This window comes from Callithrix jacchus, chromosome 16 (assembly GCF_049354715.1).
Source record: "Callithrix jacchus isolate 240 chromosome 16, calJac240_pri, whole genome shotgun sequence".
NCBI lineage: Eukaryota > Metazoa > Chordata > Mammalia > Primates > Cebidae > Callithrix > Callithrix jacchus.
Window position 1 is genome coordinate 97306516 of NC_133517.1, and position 22391 is coordinate 97328906.

Genomic DNA, 22391 nt, shown 5'->3' on the forward strand with positions numbered 1-22391 from the left:
GGACCCCTTCCTTACACCTTACACTAAAATTAACTCCAGATGGATTAAAGACTTAAACATAAGACCTAATACCATAAAAACCCTAGAAAAAAATCTAGGCAAAACCATCAGGACATAGGTGCAGGCAAGGACTTCATGACCAAAACACCAAAAGCACTGGCAACAAAAGCCACAATAGACAAATGGGACCTAATCAAACTCCACAGCTTCTGCATAGCAAAAGAAACAGTCATTAGAGTGAATCGGCAACCAACCGAATAGGAAAAAATTTTTGCAGTCTACCCATCTGACAAAGGGTTGATATCCAGAAATTACAAAGAACTAAAATAGATTTACAAGAAAAAAAACAAACAACCCTATTCAAAAGTGGGCAAAGGATATGAACAGACACTTTACAAAAGAAGACATACATGAGGTCAACAAACGTATGAAAAAATGCTCCTTATCACTGGTCATTAGAAAAATGCAAATCAAAACTACCTTGAGATACCATCTCACGCCAGTTAGAATGGTGATCATTAAAAAATTGGGAGACAAAAGATGCTGGAGAGGATGTGGAGAAATTACACTTTTACACTGTTGGTGGGAGTGTAAATTAGTTCAGCCAATATGGAAGACAGTGTGGCGATCCCTCAAGGACCTAGAAATAGAAATTCCATTTGATCCAGTAATCCCATTACTGGGTATATATCCAAAGGATTATAAATCATTCTACTATAAGGACACATGCACACGAATGTTCATTGCAGCACTGTTTACAATAGCAAAGACCTGAAACCAACCCAAATGCCCATCGATGATAGACTGGACAGGGACAATGTGGCACATATGGAATTTATGCAGCCATCAAAAATGATGAGTTTGTGTCCTTTGTAGGGACATGGATGAACCTGGAAACCATCATTCTCAGCAAACTGACACAAGAACAGAAAATCAAACACCGCATGTTCTCACTCATAGGCAATTGTCGAACAATGAGAACACATGGACATAGGGAGGGGAGCACTACACACTGGGGTGTGTTGGGGGGAAATACGGAGGGACAGTGGGAGGTGGGGATTTGGGGAGAGATAGCATGGGGAGAAATGCCAGATATAGATGAAGGGGAGGAAGGCAGCAAATCACACTGCCACGTTTGTAGCTATGCAACAATCTTGCATATTCTTCACATATACCCCAAACCCTAAAATGCAATTAAAAAATTCTATTGATTTAGTGCTTTACATTAATTGATTTTCAGATGTCAAACCAACCTTGCACTTCTGGGATAATTATAGTGTATAATTCAGTTTGCTAGTATTTTGTTGAGGATTGTTACATCTATATTCTTCAGATATGTTTTTTTGAATGTCACTTCAAATCCTTTGCCAAAAAAGACTAAGTATAACAGATTTCACTAAAATACCATTTCTCCCATGTCATCCCATTCACTCAAGTCAATAAAGTTTGGTTTCTAACTGCTCATGATGAAATACTCACTTCTTAGTGTATCTTCCATTATTTCCCTGCACAGTTCCTTCACTCTAGAAAAATTAATTTTTTTTCCCACCATCCTACCAAAAAATCCTAATGCTTAGAACCTCCATGTCTTTATTCATTTTATTTCTCCATGTTGAAACTATTTTTTATTGAGGGCAAATTTAATGTATACCTCCCCACTACTTCTCTTCTCTAACAACCAACATCCTTAAACTAAATGAAATTTAGGCTTCTAAGAAAGATGAAATCAGTTAGATAAATGAGAATGAGTAACTGTATTTATATTTTGAGCTTGCTCCAAATATTTATTATCTGTCTTCCCTACTAAATATATGAGCATTAGACATGAAAGCATAAATGTTACCTCTTTTGTTTAATGCTGTCACTCTAGTATCCACAATAGTATTTGACACATAGGAGCGGTTCAATATTTATTGAATAAATAAATAGGCTACTCTTTTCTATGTATTCCACTACTCCATGAAACTACATTGTTGATCACCTGGCCTACAGCCTTATCTTTATTCCTTCGACTCATAAGTCTAATTTTCCATAAAGTATATTTAACACTTTTTATATACAACTCTGAGTTCTTAGTTATCAGTCCATTTGTCTATGCTTTATTTCCTAACCAGATTATAAAAGCATAGAAGGCAGAGTCCATAGTGTATTTATTTTCAAACCTCTGTCAGACTGTAGCCAGTATATCTGGCATACAGTAAGCGTTCAATGAACGTTGCCAAATAAGGCTAGCGTAGACAGTTTACTAGAGCCTGAGGAAAATTTAATGCACTCACTGGATTTCTGGTGAAGAAATCTATAGGAATAAACATCATTATGGCTGAAAGTTTTTAAATTTTATTGTCTTCTTGATGTCTTACATCTACTTTGAGGCAAATATGATGAATTTCTGTCCCAGCACAAGCTTGTTTATCAGGAAAAATTTACACTAATTTTAACATTGACAAGTCCTAATTAAAATTGTGACAGGTGTGAGAGTTTAATGTACCTAAGAAATTCTTCCCTTGGAGAAGATAGGCAGTAAAATACTTAATATCTTTTCCAGGCCTATATTTTAAGAAATTTGAGGTATTCCGTCACAGCCCCTCTTGTCCATTTAAGGCTCTGCTTGAATCTATATTTTATTGGAGCCTGTGTTTATTGCCTGGTTACAAGTAGTCTATCCAGGTGCCTCTGAAAGGAAACAAAATACTCAGCATAGCAACACCAATGGAGGTCAGCCTATGGACATCATCCAGAATTCCCATCTCCCTTCCTAAATATAGAAATATGTAGCCTCTGATCTGGCCTTTTCCATTCATGACTACCTCAAGATAGAAGGAGCAAGAGAGACCAGAAAAATCAACATGCTCCCTCATGCCAGTCTCAGTTTCCTCTCTCAAACCCCCCTCTATCCTCATACATGCTGGGTATTCATTTCCTCTATATCCCTCATCTTACCTAAAATTCTATTCCAGAAGACATCTGTTGTTATACTACTATACACTTAAAGTCCCTTTCCTTCTTATTTACCTTCAAGTTTCTATTTCTAATTATTTCTGGCAATCCTTAGGTTGGTTAAGAATACCTTGGAGAATTTTTTACTTTCTACTAAAAGACAAGAATTTCTACTCCTAAAATAAAGCACAACTACAAAACACATTATTTCCAAGTTAAAATATTAGTAATCCACCCAAAACAACCTCTAACATCACTTCATATGGAATAAGCTTAATGATAGTTCATAGCAAAAAAGCCCAATGATTTTCTATTTTATATAAAAAATTAAAATATCCAAGTAGATTATATTAGCCAGACATATTATCACACTATATTACTTCACTAAGCAATGAACGATATTTACATCTTCTTTATAATGAAAACAATTAAGATTGACAAAGAATATGATATAAGAATACTGGGAAGATGGAAGTGTAGAAACGAAGTACGAAAGAGATGGAACTCTAATTTATAGCAAATAGCAAGTAAATATGGTTATAGTGCATCAAGAGATGACAGTCCATTCAGGTTATTTAGAAATATGGAGATACATAGTTGAGGAAATAGCTTATAAAGACTGGCTAACTGTTGGGCAGGATGAGGTAGGGATATCAGGGATTGGTGCTACTTTGATATATTTCATTAGCAAAATTTGGTTGTTAAAATTCATTTACTAATTGGATATAAATAAAACCATAATATAATAAATAAACTAATGGCCATGATTATATAATTGGGCCTTTATGAGACCAAGACTATCTTGTAAGAAGGTAAAGAACCTTCTGAAGGGCAAACCAATTGTGTCAACCATAGCCCGGTTAGACACTGGGAAAGAAATCAAGGCTGAGTAGTGGAGCTCTGTTTGGGGAGTAAACTTCAAATTATAAATTTGGCCTTGGCTGTTAAGGTATCTAAAAGGTGGACTCTCACTCATGTAAATGGCAGGGGACTAAGATGTAAGAGTCCCAGATAACGCGCCTGCTGTTCTAGTTCTCTAGAGCCAGATGCCACAGAGGCATGAATTACAGAATGGAGTGGTGAACTACTACAGCAAGCTAGAAAAGGAAGAACAGGTACTTTGTAATATGGAATACATTTTGGTTTTTGAATATTAAATTCCTGTTTCTTTTATGTGATTTCTCAGCTGTCATAACACAGTTTGAGTATCCTTAAACTGAAAATCCAAAATTCAAAATGCTCCAAAATCTGAAAATTTTTGAATATCAACATGATGTGACCCTTGAAGAAAACACTCAGTGAAGCATTTTAAATTTTGAGTTTTCAGATAAGGAACTCAACCTGTATGTATAGAGAAATAAGGTTCATTTAAAGGCAGAAACTAAATATTCTGGGGCTAGAAATCATGGACATTATAGAACTTGAACGGGACAGTGAAATCTAATAGTGCAAATAGTACAAATTTTTTTCCCACCATCCTACCAAAAAATCCTAATGCTTAGAACCTCCATGTCTTTATTCATTCTATTTCTCCATGTTGAAACTACTTTTTATTGAGGGCAAATTTAATGTATACCTCCCCACTACTTCTCTTCTCTAACAACCAACATCCTTAATCTAAATGAAATTTAGGCTTGTAAGAAAGATTAAATCAGTTAGAGAAATGAGAATGGGTAGCTGTATTTATATTTTGAGCTTGCTCTAAATATTTATAATTATCTGTCTTCCCTACTAGCCCATTGGTCTAGTGGCTTCACCCCATCTAAAACATATTTTTCAGAGCAAAAATGTTGGAAAATTTTTGTTTAACATGGGAGGCAATTTTCCTAACCCATCACCCAGTCATTCTGGCTGTGAACTTGTAAATTTCATTATGTGTTTGTTGTCTTTTTAATTAAAATTAATATTAAATATTGAGGGGCCGGGCACGGTGGCTCACGCCTGTAATCCCAGCACTTTGGGAGGCCGAGGCGGGTGGATCACGAGGTCAAGAGATTGAGACCATCCTGGTCAACATGGTGAAACCCCGTCTCTACTAAAAAAAATACAGAAAATCAGCTGGGCATGGTGGCACGTGCCTGTAATCCTAGCTACTGAGGAGGCTGAGGCAGGAGAATTGCCTGAACCCAGGAGGCGGAGGTTGCGGTGAGCCGAGATCGTGCCATTGCACTCCAGCCTGGGTAACAAGCGCGAAACTCTGTCTCAAAAAAAAAAAAATTAAATATTGATTCTAGCAAGAATCCTCAGATTATCCTATAGTTTTCACTTCTAGTTCTAAAGATATGTCCATTTTACCCCCTTTTTACTGTGTAGATATGTTTCCTCCACTAATACATAATCCCCCTATCATATTATACTTTTTTTTGAGACAGGGTCTCACTTTGTTACCTTACTGGAGTGAAGTGGCATGATCTTGGCTCACTCTCAGGTTCAAGTGATCCTCCTACCTCAGCCCCCCAAGTAGTGGAGACTACAGGCATGTGCCACCATGCCTGCCTAATTTTTGTTTTTGTTTTTTTGGGGTAGAGACTGGGTTTTGCCATGTTGCCAAGGTTGATCTTGAACTCCTGAGCTGAAGTGATCTGCCTGCACCTCAGGCTCCCAGGTGATATTATGCTCGATTATACTTGAATAATTTTTAATAATTTTTAATCTTCCCTGTATTTTTTTGAGACAGGGTCTCTTGCTCTGTTGCCCATCCTGGAGTGCAGTGGGGCAATCACAACTCATTTCAGCCTCAACCTCTAGGGTTCCAGTGATTCTCCCATCTCAGCCTCCTGAGTAGTTGGTACTACAGGCACACACCACCACACGCAACTAATTTTTAATTATTTTTTTTGAGAGACGGATCTCACTATACTGCCCAGGCTGGTTGTGAACTTCTGGGCTCAAGCAAGCCACCCACCTCAACCTCCCAAAGTGTTGGGATTACAGGCGTGAGCTACTATGTATCCAGCCAAAATTAATCTTTCAAATAAATCTTGCCAAAGGTTATCTGAAAATGTTAACACCTTCAAAAAATATACTTCATTAGGCTAGGCATATTGGCTCAAACCTGTAATCCCAGCAGTTTGAGAAGCCAAGGCAGATAGATCACTTGAGGCCAGGAGTTCAAGATCAGCCTGGGCAATATGGTGAAACCCCATCTCTACTTAAAAAAAACAAAACAAAACTATATATATGTAACATTAAATACACCTAATTTCTTCTCGTAGTACTATGTTACATAACTGCTGCATCAATATAGTATCAGATGGTGAACTTAGAACAGATATGACCTTTACTGGTCTATAATTCACAGGGCGCCTTCTAGAAATCCTGATAAATGGGATTCTCATTATTACTCCATCATTCCTATGAAATAGTAGTTGCTTATAATGTCGGAATTATATTGCATATACTAACATATACATCTTCCTCTATCTTCTCAGTAACTCAGCCAGGTTTAGTTTTCCTATTTTTCGTTTGTTCTCAAAAAGAATTTTTTAAAAAATTGTTGGCCAGGCACAGTGGTTAACACCTGTAATCCCAGCACTTTGGGAGGCTGAGGCAGGTGGATCACCTGAAGTCAGGAGTTGGAGACAAGCCAATACTCATCATTGTAATACCCAATCTCTACTAAAAATACAAAAATTAGCTGAGTATGGTGGTGTGCGCCTTTAATCCCAGTTACTTAGGAGGCTGAGGCAGGAGAATTGCTTGCACCCAGGAGGTGGAGGTTGCAGTGAGCCTAGTTGGCACTCCAACCTGGGCGACAGAGTGAGACTCCATCAAAAAAGAAAAAAACTGTGGTAGTGTGGTTGTGAAACTCACCCTATCAAACTATACCCTTGCCTTCTTACAGAGCATTCTATGTAAATAAAATGTCTTTATATTCATAGACTATCAGATATGAGTTCTGCTAATAATTTTAAAAGGGAATCATATGCCTCCACTACACTGTAGGTCTTTTCTAAAATACTGAAAGTTTTACAGATATATCCCACCAGGGTTAGAAAAAGGGCCAAACAGTCCTTTCTCATTAAAGCCTGTACTTTTTAACTGTGATATATACGCATAACATAAATTTACCATTTTAACCACTTAAAAATGTTCATATTGTCTATGCTACCAATATGATCTCTAAGATGAAACACATAGCTACAGATATCTTTTTAAAGCAGAAGAAAACAATGCCTATCTAGTTTATAGAATTGTCAGTAATGATTCAATATTCAGGGAAAGATAGTTAGTAACTCTGAGTATCCTTTTATTTACTGAAATTGATCCCCCTAAGAGGCATTAAAAGTATGTAGATAAAAGTTAATAACCAATTTGCTAAGTTATGTGAATTCTTAAAACAATCAGTAATCTGGGAGTTAGATTTATTTGATAGGAGAGATTTATAAAATAGGCACAATAACATCAGAATGTAATTTACTTTTATCCAACTCAGTTTGCTTCATAGGCTTCATTGAAAATGCATGGGGAAAAACTTTTTAATTTGCTTATTTTGATGTCACATAATTACATTTTTATGGATTCCCTAATGTATATTTAAGAAGTCAGTATTCTGGAGAATATGTGGTTCTGAAGTCCTTTTACAATAGATATTGAATAAATAGATAACATGGGTAGTAAAGGACGATTACGTTAGAAAATCTCCACTTATAAAAGGTAAAAGATTTATCATTTAAAGGAATTCTTTTAATAATCAAGAAGACTGAGAGAATAATGTAACAGTTACAGTACACAATCTGTGGCAGAGAGGAAACAGCGCTGACTTGAAAGACCTAAATTCCTCTTCCTTTCCTACCTTCTTACTAAACAGAACTTAAAGCCTTCTTTTAACTCATGACAAAAATAAAAGCAACACCTTTTTCATATATAAAGTTTGTTCACCTGAGTTTTTATAAAATATTTATTCTAAGTGCAGAATGTTAGATAAATGTGGAAACAAAATGCAAAGAATATATATCTTGAGAAGAATCTAACAAACAGCTTTCTTTGTTTCATGCTGACATACTTTGTGGTTACAATACAGGCTTCCAGTGAACACCGGATCAAAATTAAAATTCTAGGCAGGCATTCAACTTTTATGATTGTGTCCATTCATTTCCCACTGAGCATGGGAAATGAATACTTTACAAGTTATTTATTGAAGATATTCCCATAGTACTCTTACAAAGTTCACTTCCAAAAGAGGCCTTAGTACTGTAATGTATCTGAGTAAATGAAAGCTATACCAGGATTCTCGCATCATACTTTAGAATTTCAGCAGGGTAATAAAATTATGTTTATAACAGAGGTTCTTCTGAGGTCAGTCCACAGCAATTTTGCAAAGGTACATGATAAATAAGAGGAATAAAGACCAAACAAACTTCAAAAATAAAGAATATCAATCCAAAATGATTTATGACTAGATTCTGAATAAAGTTAAATACAGAATAATTAAGCAGAAAGCAGTTATCTTAATTATAGTTTTCCTACTGTGAATGTAAAGTTGGAACAAGTGCAGTAAGCCTGATCAAAGTCAGGTAAGTTACCTCAGAAGCCTTGTTTGATGGTTCCAGTCCAGTCATATTTGCTACTATTAACTGATGTAAGAGTTGAACTTGAGCCACACTTAGGAAGAAGTCCAGGTTTGTGGTTATATTCACTTCTAAGGAATGGCCACACACTAAAATCTCCTGAAGCAAAAAAGTAGAATACAGATAAAGAAACATGACAGCCTTCAGATCATAATTTATTATTCTTATTTATTTGACCTTCACTACTTTGATGATGTTCCCTAGGATTCAAGTTCATACTTTAATGGAAGAGCAAAAAAGGTGAGCAAAGCCACTTGACACAGTGTAACAGATAAAGTTCATAAATATTTATGAGGGACTGCTATGTGTTGGGCCTTGTGCTAGATATACACAACTAACAATAAGAAGTCTTCACCTTTTCATACCTGTTTGACTTTTTCATACTTCAAATTATTATTGTTTTCAGTATGTAAGCAACAATGTAATTGTGTAGCATAATCTTGTTCATTAATTCAAACTTACTGAGTATCTCCTAATTATCAGGTACCACAGTAGAGTCTTAGGAATATCACAAAGAATAAGGTTAGCCTTGAAAGGCAACCTGCTCTTGATGAGGTTATAATCTAGTTGGGCAGACAGATGTAAACAGACAATTGTAGGTGGGCAATTATAATTGCTAAGAGCTACAGTATGAGCTTTCTCCAAAGGGTACACTCAAAATGATTTATAAAAAAAACCGAGTGTTAAAACCAAAAGTAGCTAGACTAATTAACTTCATTTCTTCAAACTGCTAAAATCTTGGCAGCATTGAGTAGATGTCCACAACGTAATTGGTTCTGTTCTGCAAAACTGAGTTACTTGAACATTTAACACTGGAAAACCATTCAGACAAGGAAACCAGAACAGAACAAAACAAAACAAAACAACAATCCAGAAGCTTCGCTTCATAAGTCTTGCAACAGATATTCTCCTTATAGTATCATCCAGAAGAATGGATTTAAGGAGACCGTGACTAGTCCAAAGACTTAGAGGAGCTTTTATAATAAAGCCATAAAGAACAGCTTGTCTGAAATATTTATCCTTAATTGTTTTTGTTAAATAACTTTTTCCTCCACAAATTATCTATATGCATTCACGCTAATTAGAATTCTGATTCTATTCCTCAAGTATTGACAAAAAGGGAAAAAAGGATACCAATTCAGGATTTAAAAAAAATAGTCACTAACATTACCCAAGAGCATAAAAATGTGTACGAAAAGTATCTTAGCTCTATTGGTGGCATATATCCTGTGAAAACTTGCAAATGATTGATATTGTATTAGTGGGTTAAATAGTACGACTGTAATTGGTAGAATCAGCAGCTAATAACATAAAAATAAGGATAATTTTTATTTTTATAAAACTTTAGCTTTTCAGATTCCTCTTATAATTATTTTTTCTATTGACTGGTTTGAACCTTGTAACAATCTAGAGGGAAACAAGAGTAGCTGTATATGAGGTAACTAGGTTACGCATGAGAAAACTGATGGAAAAAAGCATTTAAATAAATAGCTTAGGACAACAGCATTTAGTATAAAGCTGAGCTTGTTCTAGAACTAGGTTTCCTGACCTTTAGATCCCTGCCTCTTTTACCTGGGAATGAGGACTTTTCTCGTAATGCCTTCAAATTATGCCTTCAAATGCCTTTGAAGATGAGTTAATTAAGATAGTACGATATTTCGTCAACACTTTGATATATTCTTATTTTCATTTCTGAATTCAATGATAAGTATTTGGAAATCCAAATACTAAGGAAAGAATATTTTTGGAGGAAAAAAATCTTAATAATGTAAAATGATTATGATATTCCATTTTTTTGAGTCAAATACACACAGGAAATAGAAGCATTTCTTAAACATGATTTTAATATGTGAGTCTTAATTCATATTTTTATACCAGCATTAGTATGTAAAAGGGCATATTATAAGGAGTTTCATGTATTCTAAGCCAATGGTGTTACTTAAGTAGCTGTAAAATATTAGTAGATTTACTTAATCTTTATATAACTTTTATGGATATATAAAAAATTGTATTACATATAAATTTTTCAAACTTTTTATAACAACTGACTTAAAATTTTGTAAATGAACAAAAAGTTTAGAATGTGTTTAGCATAAAAAATTTCTATGAGGAATTGTTTTAGCTATAGTAAACAATATTATTATTACATTTCTATTATAGGCATGGAGACAATAAACCGTAATGATCAGAATGGAAACCTGGATCCACCAGTTAATGTTGGTTATGTTACTTAATCTGTTTTGACCTTAGTTTCCTCATCTTTAAAATATGGAGACTAATAGTATCTAATTCATAAGAATGTTGTGAAGACTAAATAAGGTAATCTATGTAGAACTCACTATGTAAGGTAATGTAATTATCTGTCAGTATCACTGTTATTTGCACTAAAAAGAGGCTGTAGTACTTAGGAGTGCAGAGGCTGGAGTCACACCAGTTGGTTTCACAGCCTGCTCTATTTGTGAAAATCTGGGTAGCTTGTTTAGACAAGCTCATGCCTCAGACCTCCATGCCTCAGTTTCATCATCTATAAAGCAGGGGTATCAGGAATAGCAAGTAAGATTATTATGAAGATTAAATGAGTTACTACAAGGAAAGCAATAACTGAAGATTACTACAAAGTGCTCCATAAATATTAGTTCAATAGTAGCTATTATTAATGAGCTGATAAGTCCTATGGGCTGAAAGGGTGGAAATCCCTAACATACAAAAAGGAGCAATTCCATTATTTAAACTAAAATAAAATCAAAATTATGTTCTAACCTCAGAATGCAAGTTTTCTGGAGAAATTATTTTGGTGAAAATGATAGCAGGTGCTCCAGTTATTCGGACAGAAAAATCTGTCAAAATAGGGGTCAAAATTGCTCTTCTTTCTTGATGCCGCCGTATGCTAAAAGATAGAGTAAAAGATTATTAGCCATTTCATCTTTTTCAAAGATAATTTTCATTAAATTTGTACAAGTCTTTGTACTATAAACATGTGTGGCAAAATTACATTATTATTTTGAGGGTGCCTATTTGTGTATTTTACCATAATCATTTCTTAACTTCAATTCCATATGATTTATAATAGATGAAAACATCTTGAGATATTCAGCTGTAATTAAGCAATTTTATATTAGTATCATTCCAGGGCTTTTCAGTAAATTACTTTTTACATTTTTACTTCTTTTTATTTTTGCAAATAGTTTCATATCACTTGTTATCACCAATAATCTTACTATTTTTTGGAATAATTTTTAATTTCCTATTCTTAATATTTGACCTATTTGATAACTGCTGACTTCATCAGAGTCAAGAGAATACCCTTTTAATCTTTGAATTATTTTCTTTTTAAGGTCTAAGAACCATGTTAATTCAATTTTTTTTAAGACAGGTTCTTGCTCTGTCACCTAGTCTGGAGTGCAGTGGTGTGATCATGGCTCCCTGTAGCCTCAATCTCCTGGGCTCAAGTGATTCTCCCACCTTGGCCTCCCAAGTAGCTGGGGACTACAGGAATATGCCACCATGCCTGGCTAATTTATTTTTATTTTTTGTAGATAAAGAGTCTCCTTATGTTGTCCAGGCTGGTCTTGAACTCCTAGGCTCAAGCAATTCTCCTGACTAGGACTCTCAAAATGCTGGGATTGCAAGCACTGAGCAACCACGCCCATCTGTTTTCATGTAAGATACTAAATGCTTCCTCAAAACAATCCTGTATGTGAAGTAGGGACTGTTAATAGTCCCATTATGATCTGTAAGGAAATGAAGTTTAAGTACGGGGCTAAGGCTACACAATGACAATGAAGGCTCCAGAACTGGACATGGAGAGCAAGTTGACAACGGAACAGCATTTGGCTCCTATTTTAATTCATCTTTACACATTTCTAGCTTTGATCAGTTATTTAGCAGAATATTTTTACCTGACATTTAAAATTATTAATAATTTCAAAGGAAGTACATGGTAAAAGATGAAACTGGAAAACATTATTGAGAAACCAAAGCTTGTGCTGATACTGATCTTCAAGTCCACTATGTAAATTCTTAGTTTTCATTTTATCAAGTGATATACATTTATATTTTGTTAGCAAGCCATACCTCAAATTTTCCTTCTAACTATTAACTTAATATTCCTTTTAAATGTCCTTATTATTCCCTTATATCACAAAATGATAAAGTTGAAATCAGAGAATTGGTATAAATTATCTCATAAAAAGGCCTAGTTAAAATTCAAGTCTTTTCTAAACCAGTTTTTCTTTTTATCAGACTAGTTCCGAGAGTACTAATGTCTTTCGTTAAACCTGCAATGAGCAGGGCTCTATACGGTGTCTGCCAAAAAAGCAAATTGGATCATCTGGTTCTATGACATCTAAGTATTGGATTTCAAGAAAGTCAATTTTAAGGAATTAAGAGATTTGGTGAATAGAGAGTAACAGGAAAAAGTATTAAAATCTGTGACTATAGAGGAAGGGTTGAGATCCTGAGAGACACCATAATTATAGCCTAATAGCTCAAATTCCATAAAATGACCAATGTGAGAAACATGTAACATCTGATGTGCTCTCATAGGGGAATGCTAAAATATATGATGTATTAAAAATACCTTAAAATGGAAAAGGTGGCAGGGAACCAAATAAGAGCAAACATTAACCAAGGGCAATGAAAAAAAAGGTACTTGTCCATATTTCCATATTATACATTTCTCTCCATCATGTATAAATTAAATCAGTAATGCAAAATATAAAAGATCTTTGACCTTAGAAGTAATAACAAAATTTAAATGAGTCAGTAGTCCTATAAAGTTATAATTTATCTGGCATATAGTATTAACTTTTATTATATCTCTGGTAAATATTTAATGATATCTCTGGTAATGGTAAATATTTTTTAAAATCATTAAAAATCTTTACAGATTTAAAAGACACACACACACACACACACACACACACACATTTTTTCAGGGATGAATTCAAAAGAAAAACAGAAAAGAAATACTAAATATCTACAATTAAGAATTAAATTTTACCAATATCTTACCATATAACAGTCTAAGGTTCAAAATTCAAAAGAAGGAATTAAAATACAAAGTATTAACTGAGGTTGTTAATGACCTAAGGGTCATTAAATTGAGAGGGTCAGCACTCTTAATGAATCAAGGGAATAGACTTTTAACAGCTATTTGAAACAAGGCAAGAATTTTTAAATGAGCTGCCTATCGAGATCTGGGGCCCCTGAAAGTCCAGAAAAACATCCACCCCTCAGAAACAGGAAAGAATAAGTAAGTTTGCCTGTCTTGTCAAGAGAGCTTGATGAAAAAACAAATATTTCCCTGGAAAATTAAAAATAATAGGAAATTTCCTATATGTATTAAGTTGTTCTAACTTTTATTACCTGGGTGGTCCTCAAGTACCCCTTCTGAGTTATTTATATAGCAGTAGCATCAGAACCTTGATAACCCTGGGGCATCTGTCAGAAACAGATGCAAAACCTCTCTAGAAAACATGTCCTTAATGACAAAAAGGATACTCAGAGAAAAAGATCATTGAAGATAAGCTCCTCAAATACAGATTATTTTACATGCCCTCCAAAGAAACCCTTATTAGAAAAAAAAAATTAAACCACATTTTCAAATGCATTATCAAGAACTTTTGATAACAGATAATACATCACAACAAAATTTTTGTTGAAAATTACTAAAGACATATAAAATAGAATTTAAAAAATAAGAAAAAAAAAGCAAGGCACTACTAAAAAGGGCAAATCAAGTTTGAAAGACAACCAAACAGAATTTCCAAAGCTAAAAAATGCAGTTACTAAAGTTAAATACATGATAGGTAGAATAAATAGCATTTAGGTATAGCTTATGAAATAATCAGCAAACTAGAATATAGATTTGAGAATGTACTAAAGTAAATTTTCAAATGAAAAGTTTAAAAGGAAAATGAAGAAAAATGGAGAGATGAGTCCAACATATCTAACGAGAATTCCAAAATGAGAGAATAGAAAGAAAGGAAAAGAGAAAATATTAAAGAAATAATGGCTGAGGATTTTCCCAGAAATGATGAAATATAAGAATTCATAGACTTAGGAAGCACAATGAGTCCTACTTCAGACAAATACAAGGAAATTCACAAGTAGACATAGCGTGGTGAAGCTGCTGATCACCTATGATGATGAAAAGATATTAAATTCAGCTTGAGAAAACAGATTACAGCATGCCAAGGCACATTGGGTTAATTAGTATTTCGCTGATGTACTCCAATACAACAGTGGTTTAATACATGTCTACATTGTCCACATAAACAAAGAAATGGTATAATTATTTTTCCCTATCATGTAATATAGAGGATTATGTCCATAGAAATTTATTAAACCCTCATTGAAAATAACAAAACATTGACTATTGTAAGGTTCTAAGCAAATAACAGAAAAATAATCACGTGAGTTAGCAAAAGCTCTTTTATTAAGCTTTAGGAGGTACAGATTATAACCAAGAAAAAAGCATAGTTCTCTGAAATTGTTACTAAGCAAGAAGGCACAGGTGTGTGCCACATGCGCTCCACTCAAGGAAACACGTGTCAGAAAGGCTGTGGTCATCTTTCCTGGACTCAGAATATTTACACTAAGGTTCTTCTGCCCATCTGTCATATGTTTTGGTATGCCTTAGTGGGAAATATTAAAGGCATTTAAGAACCACACTTCAAAAACTGCACATTATGAAAGAACAGAGGTAGGAAAAGTGGTATTAAGGTTCCCAAAATATTTCACCAAAAAGTCAGAATAAGAAATGCTAGATGGTCTGTGTACACAGAGTAATTCTTTTTCTTTTCTTCTTCCTTTTTTTTTTTTTTTATGAGAAAGGGTCTCCCTTTGTTGACCAGGCTAGAGTGGAGTAGCATGATCTTGGCTCTCTGCAACCTCTGCTTCCTGGGATCAAGTCATCCCCCTACCTCAGCCTCCTAAGTAGTTGGGGCTATAGGTGTGTGACTTCACACCCAGCTAATTTTTGTAGAGACAGGGTTTAGCCAGGTTGCCCAGGTTGGTGCACAGAGCAATTCTTATGCAACATAAAGATTTTCGTAGTATGACATTATGGCTGAACTTTGAATGAAAAATAATGGAGCAGAAGATACTTAAAACTTGTTGAAATCACCTGAGACCATCTCTTACAGTAGTTATTCCTAAAATGAAAACAGTAATGTTCACAAACATTTATTATAAACAATCTGCTACCCGGAAAGCCATGTGTTACATAAACCTATTCCTAGATATTCTTATTTTTATATTGATGGGAGTCATAGAGATAAATAATTTGAGTCCTATAGGAACTTAAAAAATGAAATAGTTGGCCTGGCATGGTGGCTCATTAATACTAGCACTTTGGGAGGCTGAGGTGGGCAGATCACCTGGATCTGGAGTTCAAAATCAGTCTGGCCAACATGGTGAAACCCCATCTCTACAAAACTACAAAAATTAACTTGGTGTGGTGGCACAGGCCTGTAGTCCCAGCTACTTTGGAGGCTGAGGCAAAAGAATCTCTTGAATCAGGGAGGCAGAGGCTACAGTGAGCGGAGATTGCACCACTGCACTCCAGCCTGGGTGACAGAGCAAGACTCCATCTTAAAAAAAAAAAAAAGAAAAAGAAATAGTTATAAATCCACTTAGATGCTTGTTTCAACGGGAGCACTATCCAATGACTTTCAAATGCAATTAAAATAAAATTCAAACTCCTTCTGACTTAAAAAGCCATTCATTATTTAGCCCTTCTCTCCCTAAAACTCATCTACTATTATTACTCTCTCCTCCCCACCAGGCATGATCCCTTAAATGTGCTCCTACTTGTTCCTACTTGAGTGTCTTTGCTCTTTCTAAAACACTCTTGGCAGAAACACTCCAGGGGTATCTGAATGAATAGCTTTTTGTCATTCAGGTATTAGAAGGGGCCTTCCCTGAGCTCCAATCTAAGGTAATTTCCCAGTTATTCTTATCATAGTACCCAGTTATATTATTTTCATAGCATTTATCACTCTGAAATTGAGAAACATGTATCAAGGGCTCCCCATGGTGCCAGGTCCTTTTAGGTGCTGAGACAACAGAAAAACGGATACATAATGCTGATTCTCACGGAATTCAGTTTAGCAGAAAAGATAACTAAACAAAGTAATCATAGGTAGGATAAGTATAATATTAAGGAAAGTACAGAGAGGTGGGGAAATACTCAATAGGGGACCTAATCTTTTATCTCAAGGTGCTGAACATATACAAAGAATTAATCTATAAAGACACATAAGCCATCTCATGCACAATGCTATAAGAACTACAGTTTGAAATTAGGATGATTTTTTAAAATTACACTTTAAGTTCTGGGGTACATGTGCAGATTGTGCAGGATTGTTACATATGTATACATAAGCCATGGTGGTTTGCTGCATCCATCCCCGTCATCACATTAGGTATTTCTCTTAATGTTATCCCTCCCCAATTCCACTACCTTCTGCTAACCCTCCCCTAACCCCTCCACCCCCCAATAGGCCCTGGTGTGTGATGTTCCTATCCCTGTGTCCATGTGTTCTCATTGTTCAACACCCAATTATGAGTGAGAACATGAGGTGTTTGGTTTTTAAGGTACATTTAAAGAAAATGCCAGTACAAATTAAGTTTGGCAAAATTAAATAATGTTAAAATATTTTCATTCTTGAAAAAAAAACTTTCCAACCAAACTGAACAAAAGTTAATATATTTGTGACAGAGATCACAAGTGATATATCTACTTATCACAATATCTAGAAGACAGTTTTATGAGCATACTAAATTAAAATATTAACTTAATTCAATTTTACTGAGAAGTCCAATGGATAACAGCTCTGACTGTAATTTCCAGTTGTTTATATCTATAACCTGGAACTCTTGCTCATCTAATTTTACTTGTTAGACCTTTTCAAAAAAAAATTTAAAAAAAAGCTTCATTAAAGAGGAAAAGACAAGAGGTATTACTGAACATTTCTCAGAGAAGAGAACATTAGAAACTGTGTGTTGAGGATTTAGATAGGAATCCACTAAGGGAGAGAAAGTCAGGAAATTTTTAAAATTTCATTTTTAAAGCTTCAAAAATATAGCTGGGCACAGTGGCTCATGCCTATAGTTCAGCGATTGGGAGGCCAAGGCAGGAGGATCGTTAGGGCCCAGGGGTTAGACATTACAGTGAACTATGATGATGATATAGTGAACTGTAAATGACACAGTGAGACTTTATCATTCATAATTAAACAAGTAAACTTTAATAGTATGTATTGATATACCAGTTACAGTTCTCATAGAATTATACAGAATGTATACAAGTTATATGTTGGACATATGCTTTTAAAATACATTCTGTTTGGCCCCTTCTTTTAGAAGAAAACATCATGCCCAGGCATGGTGGCTCATGCCTGTAATCCCAGCACTTTGGGAGGCCAAGGATAGTAAGTCACCTGAGGTCAGGAGTTCAAGACCAGGCTTGCTAACATGGTGAAACCCCATCTCTACTAAAAATATAAAAATCAGCCGGGTGCAGTAGCACATGCCTATAATTCCAGCTACTCAAGAGGCTGAGGCAAGAGAATTATTTGAAGCCAGGAGGCAGAGGTTGCAGTGAACTGAGATTGCACCACTGCACTCTAGCCTGGCGACAGAGTGAGACTCCACCTAAAAAAATAATAATTATTATAATAAAAAGAAAAAGAAAACACCACTGCAGGGAAACTGGCTATTTAGGGCTTTGGTCAGTTGGATTTCAATGAATCAAGGTGTTATCTATGTATCTATCTTATCTAGCTATAAAATAACTGCAAAGAAACTGAAAATATAGAAAGTTTTAAAATTTAATTGTATACTACCATGATGATTATATACAATTTAAACCTTTTCTTATTTTTTAGTGCCTACTATCTGTCAGTAACTATACTAAGATATAACAAAGAGTAAGACCAGGCAAGACAGGATATGTGTCCTCTAATAGCTACACCATCTTTTTATACTGCCACAGGACACTCTTACCCAACAGGTAAGGAGGAAGATGTCTACTGGCTGCTAAGAATGAAAAACCAACTGCTCCTTCTTGTTGTATTATGAATCCTTTTGCCTTCACCCTCCATTTCCAGGAACTTTTTAAGCGGAAGAAAAAATCACATTTTTTTCATATAAAGGCATGGTAAGGTTTAAGGAAATTATCATGAAATCAATCATGCAAGTAGGTTTAGGTCAATCTAGGCATTAACCTACAAAGTATGAGAATCAGACTAACAAAGTTGAGAATCTGTAATTTTGCTTAGGTCTTAGCTTGACATCCTCACAAATTAATAAGATAAAAGTGATGATTTTCACGTTGAAAATTTTGCAGTGTGAACATTTGGGAAATAGCAGAAAAATAAAAATAAAAGAGATCTAAGTATACAGAGAATAGTTGTAATCGCTCAGAAATAAAGCTAGAAATATATGGTTTAGGAATTTTAATGTCTACACACAGCCATAGTTCCCCATATTCAATGTTACCAATCCTGGGAAGTATAAGACTGATAGGAATATGTCATGTCAGATTCAAATTTAGCTTGCTAAGCAAACACAGTAACAATAATTTTTAAAATTCTATGTGTGGAAAAAAAGCCCACAGAGTATTACATTTGATTTGTTATATGTATATAAAAATATTTTAACAAACAAAAACGCTATAACTATTTCTCTGACAATGAAGTTTAAAAGATAAATTACCTAACAAAATCGAGTCAGAGATAGGAACAAATAAAAGTATTATAATAAAAATAAAATTATTTACGTTTAAATGTACTTTTGCAAAGTCTATTGGAAGTATATCTTTAAATATTATACATAAGAAAATTATATTAATATTAACTTGGAGAACTCAGACTTAGTGGTTCTTTCAGGTAATCATAAGATAAACTTTCCACCTCCCCTAAAGCACTAGTAGCCATATAAAGCAGCAAGTGACTTGAATGCACAACCTGCACGTGGCAGATATCAGTACAGGTTACTTTAGTTCTCAGAACTTCATTTCCTCAGATTATAAAATAAACCCAGATGTAGCAAAAATGGTTGCTAAGAGAAAAAAGAAAAAGAAGGTGATTGTGATTAGCTAACGATGAACTTCAGCACAAGCCTATGAGAGCTTTGAGGAGAAGAAAAGTAGTTGACTAGTAAGAGGAAGGAAATCAAGGTTCTACACATAGCTCTATTTTTTTTGTGACATTGGACAAGCCCAAAGAACTTCCTCAAATTTAGTTTACTGTAGTAGTTTTTGTTTTATAACAATTTGCTAAGAATGATGCAGTTTAGATTTTTGCAAAAGGGAAACTTCAACAAGATTTGGAAGACGGAGGGAAATAGCCAATACTCTGCAAGTTTTCATGTTTTAAATGCAGTGAAAGACCAATGGAAAGGTGCTGGGAGATTCTAGCTTGTTCTCACTTTTTCTGGCTCTGTGACCACTTCTTCTTTCTCACTGTTGGCCCTGCTGACCAATAGCAACTCCAGCCCTGCAGCCCTACCCCAGATGCAGAGGCCACAGCCTCCTATTGATCTCTACCAGCCTTCTGATGCTCTCAGTCCACCAGTTGGATGTGTTGCTGGAGGTTTCCCAGGTTCCCTTGAAGGCTCTAAAGCTTTTACCCAGGTCAAGTACTTCAGGAGGATTGGTTGTGACTTTGATCCTTCAACTGCCTCTTCTGGATCCTTATCTTTCAGTTTTTTCCACAACTGGGTAAGATTTTATGCCTAAAATGAATCTCCTCTGCTGTAATACTCTAATGGTTCTACCACCTTAATTAAACTATGATATATTCCTTTGTCTGAAAAAAACTCAAAGTTTTAGGAGCAGAAGATCTTCAAGTTTTAAAATCTGATGATTCTCTATACTTCACTTCCCTACTCTCTGCTCCCTGCAACATACACATAGAAGTACATCACAATTAAAGACAAAATTTGAGTAATGTACCCAGAGGAACGAATGAAAATCATTATAAAGGTTGCCGTTTAATATTGGTCAGGCAAAGAAACACATATCCCCACTGTATCTTTTGAATTTCATCTGTAATATCTATTTAGAAACAGAATTATATTAAGGTCCTATTTATACTTCTGTCAAGATTAATCATCAGAACTCAGCTACAACTGATCTAAAATTTTCTGTCTTCATTTGAATGAAAATCTCTCATAAACATTCATTGTCTGGATTAGTTGGCACTACTTAATCATCACTTTTTCATTAATTAATGTAGCCTTTACTCAGTATCTACTATGTGCCAGCCTCTGGATCTACTGCTTCCTTGTTCAGAATGCTCCCTCTACTCTCCAGGTACCCGCACTCTATGGAAACAAGTTCAGAAGCCATGCGCTCTGTGAAACCATCTCTGAAACCCCACCCATAGAGTCAAGCATTCATTTCTCTTTTTTTTCTTTTAAATGAATGATTATTTTCTACCTACATCAACTTTACATTAATTTATATTTTTGCTTATGTGCCTATGCCTAAGTTCTCCTATGTATATGGAATATATTTATCTTGGTTTGGATGTGTTTCTTCTGTAAGCCTAAGTATGCTATATTTGTCTATCATAGCATTCTTCATACTGCACTCTACTGGTTAATTAACAAGTCTGTTTCTTTGATAGGATGCTGAACTTTTTACAGGACATACGTTAGAATAATGTTAGAAATTGTTTCATTTTGTTTCTCCAGTGTAAAAGACCTTCAATGGCATACACTGGGCTTTCAAAAGTCTTTATTTTTTATTATTAATTTATTCATTTGAGACAGGGTCTTGCTCTGTTGATGGGGAAGGAGGTAAAGTGATATGATCATAGCTCAATGCAGCCTTGAACTCCTATGCTCAAGTGATCCTCCTGCTTCAGCCTCAGGAGTAGCTAGGACCACAGGTGATGCCACCATGCCCAGCTAATAAAGAATTTTTGTTGTTGTTGTTGAGAGGAAGTCTCACTATGTTACCTAGGCTGGCCTAAAACTCCTGGCCTCAAGTGTTCCTCCCACTTTGGCCTCTCAAAGTGTTGGGATTACAAGCATCAGCCATCAAAAGTCTGTTAATTTTTGACCACGAACAGCTATCAAAGTCTTTGTCAATTTTTGATGAGAATGACAGGATCATTCAATGAGGAAAGACTAGTATCTTTATTAAATGATAACAAGACAACTGGATACCAACGTGTAAAAGAATGAATTTGGACCTTTACCTCACACCATATACAAAAAAATTCCATTATAAAAAAAAATCTTTTCTAAATCATATATCTGATAAGGATGTAGTATCTTGAATAAATAAAGAACTCTTACAACTCATCAACAAGAAGTCAAACAACTGAATTAAAAAATGGCCAAAAGGCAGGGTGTGGTGGCTCACACTGGTAATCCCAGCACTTTGGGAGGCCAAAGCTGATGGATCACTTGAGGTTAGAAGTTTGAGACCAGTCTGGCCAACCTAGTAAAACTCCATCTCTACTAAAAATACAAAAACTGGCTTGGCATGGTGGCAGGTGCCTGTAATCCCAGGTACTTGGGAGGCTGAGGAAGGAGAATTTTCTTGAACCCCGGAGGCAGAGGTTACAATGGTCTGAGATCATGCCACTGCACTCCAACCTGGGTGACAGAGCAACACTCTGTCTCAAAAAAGTGTGTGTGGGGGAGGGGAGGGGGGGTGGAGGGTAGGCAAAAGACAAACTTTTCTCCAAAGAAAATACACAAACAGCCAACAAGCACACAAAAAGCTCCTCAAGATCATTAATCATTATAGAGACGTAAGTGAAAAACACAAAAGAATATACCACATCATACAAAGTAGGATGATGTATTAGCTTGAAAGAGAGAGAGAGAGAGAGAGAGAGAGAGAGAGAAAAGAAAGAAAAA

The 22391-nt window shown here is 35.1% G+C and overlaps 1 protein-coding gene across 17 annotated transcripts in view; it reads right to left on the bottom strand.

Moving 5' to 3' along the window:
- The window catches only part of VPS13B (vacuolar protein sorting 13 homolog B), an 822207-nt gene that overhangs the window by 274658 nt on the left and 525158 nt on the right, over positions 1-22391 (bottom strand). For all 17 annotated transcript variants that reach the window (XR_013528186.1, XR_013528187.1, XR_013528188.1 and 14 more), the window contains 2 exons: positions 11268-11394; positions 8463-8606 (listed from right to left, as the gene is read on the bottom strand). Coding sequence is in view for 14 of the 17 variants with exons in the window: in XM_017965662.4 (XP_017821151.4) it covers positions 8463-8606; positions 11268-11394 (271 nt within the window). In the remaining 3 variants the exon portion in view is untranslated. The remainder of the gene's footprint in view (positions 1-8462; positions 8607-11267; positions 11395-22391) is intronic.